Genomic DNA, 7,500 nt, shown 5'->3' with positions numbered 1-7,500 from the left:
GTAGCTGAGATAGGCTCCAGCGCCCCCCGCGACCCCGAAGGGAATAAGCGGTAGAAAATGGATGGATGGATATATTATTAATGTTGTATTGATTGTATTGTAATGACCACCCTTAGGTGGGTAAGAACCTAACAAGACCCCTGCAAAACAAAACGTGCCACTGAAGCCATTTCCTGGTGACCTCTCAGTCGTGTTTGGTGTTTATTGGCGGAGGAGGAATGGATGATTTATCTGTGCGTGCGCGCCATGAGCTCATGTTGTCCATCTGCGTGCAGCCATGACAGCAGCGTGTGTTGACGTGTGTGTACAAAGACCAGGATGGGGGCTGGGGGGGTGTCTCCAAAGTCCCCGGGCAGAATAATGAAGGTAAATGGATCCCAGATGGACTGTTTTCCTCCTTCTCCGTGTTGTCCATGACGTGAGGAGAGTGACAGCCTCTAATAGGAAACAGACTTTGCGCCTTCTGGCTTTGAACTTTGCCGACTGACTCCAGCTCGCCAACAACACCCGCCCCCCTCTCTCTCGTTCCCCACCCTCAAAAAAAATTGCAGTACAATGGAAACCTTTTTTTTTTTCCACAAGCACCAACATTCATACAATGTTCTTGCGCCCTGTTCTACTGCAGCATACCATGTTCTATCACGGTGTTGTTCTACTGCAGCATACCATGCTCTGTCACGGTGTTGTTCTACTGCAGCTTACCATGCTCTATCGCGGTGTTGTTCTACTGCAGCATACCATGCTCTATCACGGTGTTGTTCTACTGCAGCGTACCATGCTCTATCACATTGTTGTTCTACTGCAGCGTACCATGCTCTGTCACGGTGCTGTTCTACTGCAGCGTACCATGCTCTATCGCGGTGTTGTTCTACTGCAGCGTACCATGCTCTGTCACGGTGTTGTTCTACTGCAGCATACCATGCTCTATCACGGTGTTGTTCTACTGCAGCATACCATGCTCTATCACGGTGTTGTTCTACTGCAGCTTACCATGCTCTATCGCGGTGTTGTTCTACTGCAGCATACCATGCTCTATCACGGTGTTGTTCTACTGCAGCGTACCATGCTCTATCACATTGTTGTTGTACTGCAGCGTACCATGCTCTATTACAGTGTTGTTCTGTTCTACTGCAGCATACCATGCTCTATCACGGTGTTGTTCTACTGCAGCGTACCATGCTCTATTACAGTGTTGTTCTGTTCTACTGCAGCATACCATGCTCTATCACGGTGTTGTTCTACTGCAGCATACCATGCTCTATCACGGTGTTGTTCTACTGCAGCTTACCATGCTCTGTCACGGTGTTGTTCTACTGCAGCGTACCATGCTCTATCACGGTGCTGTTCTACTGCAGCGTACCATGCTCTATCGCGGTGTTGTTCTACTGCAGCGTACCATGCTCTGTCACGGTGTTGTTCTACTGCAGCATACCATGCTCTATCACGGTGTTGTTCTACTGCAGCATACCATGCTCTATCACGGTGTTGTTCTACTGCAGCTTACCATGCTCTATCGCGGTGTTGTTCTACTGCAGCATACCATGCTCTTATCGCGGTGTTGTTCTACTGCAGCATACCATGCTCTATCACGGTGTTGTTCTACTGCAGCGTACCATGCTCTATCACATTGTTGTTGTACTGCAGCGTACCATGCTCTATTACAGTGTTGTTCTGTTCTACTGCAGCATACCATGCTCTATCACGGTGTTGTTCTACTGCAGCGTACCATGCTCTATTACAGTGTTGTTCTGTTCTACTGCAGCATACCATGCTCTATCACGGTGTTGTTCTACTGCAGCATACCATGCTCTATCACGGTGTTGTTCTACTGCAGCTTACCATGCTCTATCGCGGTGTTGTTCTACTGCAGCATACCATGCTCTGTCACGGTGTTGTTCTACTGCAGCGTACCATGCTCTATCACATTGTTGTTGTACTGCAGCATGCCATGCTCTATCACGGTGTTGTTCTACTGCAGCGTACCATGCTCTATTACAGTGTTGTTCTGTTCTACTGCAGCATACCATGCTCTATCGCGGTGTTGTTCTACTGCAGCGTACCATGCTCCATCACGGTGTTGTTCTACTGCAGCATACCATGCTCTATCACAGTGTTGTTCTACTGCAGCATACCATGCTCTATCACGGTGTTGTTCTACTGCAGCATACCATGCTCTATCACGGTGTTGTTCTACTGCAGCGTACCATGCTCTGTCACGGTGTTGTTCTACTGCAGCGTACCATGCTCTATCACGGTGTTGTTCTACTGCAGCATACCATGCTCTATCACGGTGTTGTTCTACTGCAGCATACCATGCTCTATCACGGTGTTGTTCTACTGCAGCGTACCATGCTCTATCAGGTGTTGTTCTACTGCAGCATACCATGCTCTATCACGGTGTTGTTCTACTGCAGCATACCATGCTCTATCGCGGTGTTGTTCTACTGCAGCATACCATGCTCTATCACGGTGTTGTTCTACCTTTTCTGAGCCGAGGCGCATTTTCTTCATTGAAATAATCCGCCAAAGACATGCACCTGGGGATAGGCCCCTCCCACCTCCAAAGACATGCACCTGGGGATAGGCCCCTCCCACCTCCAAAGACGTGCACCTGGGGATAGGCCCCTCCCACCTCCAAAGACGTGCACCTGGGGATAGGCCCCTCCCACCTCCAAAGACGTGCACCTGGGGATAGGCCCCTCCCACCTCCAAAGACGTGCACCTGGGGATAGGCCCCTCCCACCTCCAAAGACGTGCACCTGGGGATAGGTTGATTGGCAACGCTAAATGGTCCCTAGTGTGTGAATGTTGTCTATCTGTGTTGGCCCCGCGATGAGGTGGCGACTTGTCCAGGGTGTACCCCGCCTTCCGCCCGAATGCAGCTGAGATAGGCTCCAGCACCCCCGGCGACCCCCCAAAAAAGGGACAAACAGTAGAAAATGGATGGATGGATGAAAATAATCCAGAGGCACACCAACAGCAGAAATCATTCAAAAATGAAACTCAGCAGCCGATATTGACAATAAAAAGTCCATCCATCCATTTTGTACCGCTTGTCCCTTTTGGGGTCGCGGGGGGTGCTGGAGCCTATCTCAGCTGCATTCGGGCGGAAGGCGGGGTACACCCTGGACAAGTCCCCACCTCAGACATTGCATTTAGTTGCCATTAAAACATCCACATGTTGCACAATGAGATGTAAGCAGGGGATCATGTGTGCATTCCTGCAACTTCCTGTTTGTAAAAAACAGATTTTTATTAGTATTTATTTAATATACTAACAGCATTTCAGGATTAATATTTATAAATGAAGATTCATAATAAATGACACTAGAATAAGCACACATTTGATTGGTAAATCATAGACTAACGACCTGGAATGACACTTTATGTGTGGTGTTGGAGTTGTCCCACTTTTTGTGCGGCTGTAAACGCATCACTGGCTAAGTGCCATATGTGCATGTGTTGGCGCAAGTGAGACAGAGCGAGCGGCTGCTGTTGATATAACAACTTTTGGTCTGATTTGTACTGCAGAAAATGACCACTTTTGCTAGATATCATTTTTTTTACTCACGTTTTGGTGATGTGTTTATGGCCGACAATAAAGACTTTTGCTCAGTAAAGTGATGGATGGAATTCACGTCCTCAAAGCGTTACAATATTTGAACAATGATGACAAACTGCTAAAAATGATGACAAATTGAACAAACTGCCTGTAACTCCCACTAGGAAGGTCGTTGAGACATGAAACAAAAACCTTTATGTAGGTCTGACTTAGACCTACATTTCATAATTTAACATCCCATCCTCGGGCAAAAACCAACAGGAAGTTGGCAATTTCCCCTTCAAGACAAAAATGTACTAAAAACACTAATTTTTGCCTCTTTGAGCTGTAATTTGACCCCCTTAAAATACTTCAAAACCCACCAAACTTATCGGGACTGGTGGAAATTGCGATCTAAAAAAAAACCGAACCCCAAAACTCAAAATTGCGCTCTAGCGCAATTTTTGAATAAAACAGAGACAAAACTGCTTCTCAGAGGAAAACACAGACAAAACTGCTTGTAACTTCCGGTAGGAACGTCTTAGAGACATGAAACAAAAACCTTTATGTAGGTCTGACTTAGACCTACATTTCATAATTTAACATCCTCGGGCAAAAACCAACAAGAAGTTGGCAATTTCCCCTTCAAGACAAAAATGTACTAAAAACACTAATTTTTGTCTCTTTGAGCTGTAATTTCACCCCCTTAAAATACTTCAAAACTCACCAAACTTATCGGGACTGGTGGAAATTGCGATCTAAAAGAAAAACGAACCCCAAAACTCAAAATTGCGCTCTAGCGCAATTTTTGAATAAAACAGAGACAAAACGGCTTCTCAGAGGAAAACACAGACAAAACTGCTTGTAACTTCCGGTAGGAACGTCTTAGAGACATGAAACAAAAACATCTACGTAGGTCACACTTGGACCTACATTTCATAGATTGACATCCTTCAGCAAAAATCAACAGGAAGTTTGCTATCCCTCCTTCAAATCAAATTTTTTTGTTTAATCCGGTCACCAAACATCAAACATTATCTCCTCTGAGCGCGTTTGTCGTTTCGGCTTCAAACTTCTACAGGAGAGAGATTGAACCCTTCTGATTAAAAGTCGACGAAAGCGTTTTGATTCGTGCTACGGTTTTGATTTTACGAGCCTTCAAAGACCACTGTGCCGCAACACCTAGGAAAAAAAACACAGACACAACTTCCTCTAACTCCCAGTGCGAATATCGTAGAGACATGAAACAAAAACCTCTATGTAGGTCTCACTCAGGACTACCACTGGACAAAAGTATTGGGACACTTAGGACTAGCACCAGCCAAAGATGCGGGCCCGACCAACGCTGCTTGCAGCTTTAATTTTTTATTTGATTTTGTGTGTGGCATAGATTTGCCGTGCGCAGAGGACGCTTGAGCAGTTGGGGAATTCAATTTTTATTTTTTTTTTTCATAAAGAAACACAATCATGTGTGCTTACGGACTGTATCCATGCAGACTGTATTGATCTATTTTGATATATAATGTATATATTGTGTTTTTTATGTTGATTTTAATTTTAAAAAAAATATATATATATATATATATTTTTTAATTTGTTGTGCGGCCCGGTGGTTGGGGACCACTGCCTTAGGGGATCTGCTCCCATTCCGTTGTTCTTTGAAGCTGTTCACTGTAATAATGACAATAAAACTCTATTCCATTCTATTCTATTCTTCTTAAATGTGTTTTTATGTAGACAGACTTTTTTTTAAACTCCACTTATTTGGATGCACGTTGATTTTTTTTTAGCACAGATGTTGTCAGCAAGAAGTATTTTTGAAAAGATGTGTTGGTGTTGCCTCATGCAGCTTATGTTGTTGCAGTAGTCTATCATCAGCTTGTGCCTTTACTATTCCCCCATCAAAAGACTCCTATGGTTAGGGATGATACTCGAAACCGGTTTTCCCGGTTGTTTGATAAGAAAAGAACCGAGTCCTCGAACTCGAATCCCTTTTTGAGAACCGGTACCCGTTATCGAGACCGCTATAGTAAAGGAAAAGAGTTGATTCTTTATTCGAATCCCGTCCCGACCAGAAATGCTCCGTGGGACATCACAAGAAATGGCGTCACGTAGCTCAGTCATTAGGCGCAGATAGCGAAAGCAGGAAAACAATGGACGGGAAAAAGCGCTCCAAGGTGTAATAAAGTTCAAAACAAAAGCTATCATCCATCGAATAACTTTACTGAGAGATTTTAGCAGGGTACAAACACATGACCAACACTTTTACGACTTTAACTTTTCATTTTTTAGCATTGTAACCACATTTGCAAAGAACTTTTCTCTTCATAGAATTGTCTTTCAATAAAGAAATAAAGTGCAAAAATGTCAAAGCATCATAACAAACAGTAACGAACGAGATTTCTCTACAGAATCTCCTCTCTGGTCAACAGAAGCACCTTGAGGATTCTGGCGGGAACTCTCGTTCAACCCTTTTTCGATTACGCATCCACCTCCTGGTACCCTAGCACCTCCAAAACCCTCAAATCTAAACTCCAAACATCCCAGAACAAGCTAGTCAGGTTACTTCTAGACCTCCACCCCAGATCACACCTCACTCCTACCCACTTCTCCAAAGTGGGCTGGCTTAAGGTGGAGGATAGAGTTAAACAACTTGCACTGAGCCTAGTCTATAAAATCCGCTACACCTCCCTGATACCGAAGTACATGTCAAACTACTTCCTTAACGTAAATGACCGCCATAACCACAACACCAGGGGGAGCTCCACTAACCATGTTAAACCCAGATTCCGAACTAACAAAGGTCTTAACTCATTCTCTTTCTATGCCACATCAATGTGGAATGCACTCCCAACAGGTATAAAAGAAAGGGCATCTCTATCCTCCTTCAAAACCGCAATAAAAGTTCACCTCCAGGCAGCTACAACCCTAAACTTACACCCTCCCCGGATTGATAATAATCAAATGTAAACAATCAAATGCAGATACTTTTTCCTTTTCTTATGCCTTCTGATCTCTCTCTCTCTCTCTCTCTCTCTCTCTCTCTCTCTCTCTCTCTCTATGTCCACTACTTGATGTCCATACCCCCCCCACCCCACCCCACCCCCACCCTCCCTCCACACCCGATTGTAAATAATGTAAATAATTCAATGTGATTATCTTGTGTGATGACTGTATTATGATGATAGTATATATGATAGTATATATCTGTATCATGAATCAATTTAAGTGGACCCCGACTTAAACAAGTTGAAAAACTTATTCGGGTGTTACCATTTAGGGGTCAATTGTACGGAATATGTACTTCACTGTGCAACCTACTAATAAAAGTCTCAATCAATCAATCAATTATGTTCCAATAGCAGCAGAAGTGCACTTTTTGGAGAGCTGTATTATTTTCAGTTTTGTGCCCAAGGGACTGATTTTATTTAACACTATATTATTATTTATACACCTATAGTGATCACAGAGACAGGTTGTTTTTGTGTTACTGTATATATTTGTTTCTCTGAAAAATCCCACTTAATATACTTTGGGTAACAACAGTCAATATTTATTTATTTTATTTTATTTTTTTAGGTGGGTAACAGTCAATATTTATTTATTTATTAGATTTTATTTTTTTATTTTATTAATAAAAGTGAGCTTTTGTTAAACCAAATATTGTGTGTTTTTTTCCACATACAACAACCTATCTGGACTCGATAAGGAATCGGTTCGATAAGAGGATTCGATAATAGACTCGAACTCGATAATTTCTTATCAAACATCATCCCTACCTATGGTACATTACTGCATTTGGGCTTTTTCATGATTACAGTCGTGTGTGTGTGTGTGTGTGTGTTTGTGTTGTGCAGGACCGTGGTGATGCCCATCGCCCAGGAGTTTTCCCCGGACGTGGTTCTGGTCTCAGCAGGTTTTGACGCTGCCGAGGGCAACCCTGCGCCTCTAGGAGGCTA

The 7,500-nt window shown here is 43.5% G+C and overlaps 1 protein-coding gene across 2 annotated transcripts in view; it reads left to right on the top strand.

The window, feature by feature from the left end:
- Nucleotides 1-7,500, top strand: part of LOC133653268 (histone deacetylase 7-like) — a 103,981-nt gene that overhangs the window by 81,750 nt on the left and 14,731 nt on the right. For both annotated transcript variants that reach the window (XM_062052362.1, XM_062052361.1), the window contains exon 20: nucleotides 7,399-7,500. This exon is cut by the window's right edge and continues 17 nt beyond it. In XM_062052362.1, coding sequence (XP_061908346.1) covers nucleotides 7,399-7,500 — 102 coding nt within the window. The remainder of the gene's footprint in view (nucleotides 1-7,398) is intronic.

This window comes from Entelurus aequoreus, linkage group LG07 (genome assembly GCF_033978785.1).
Source record: "Entelurus aequoreus isolate RoL-2023_Sb linkage group LG07, RoL_Eaeq_v1.1, whole genome shotgun sequence".
Lineage (NCBI taxonomy): Eukaryota > Metazoa > Chordata > Actinopteri > Syngnathiformes > Syngnathidae > Entelurus > Entelurus aequoreus.
Note: the sequence above shows the minus strand (reverse complement) of the source record. Positions and strands in the feature narration are given on the sequence as shown.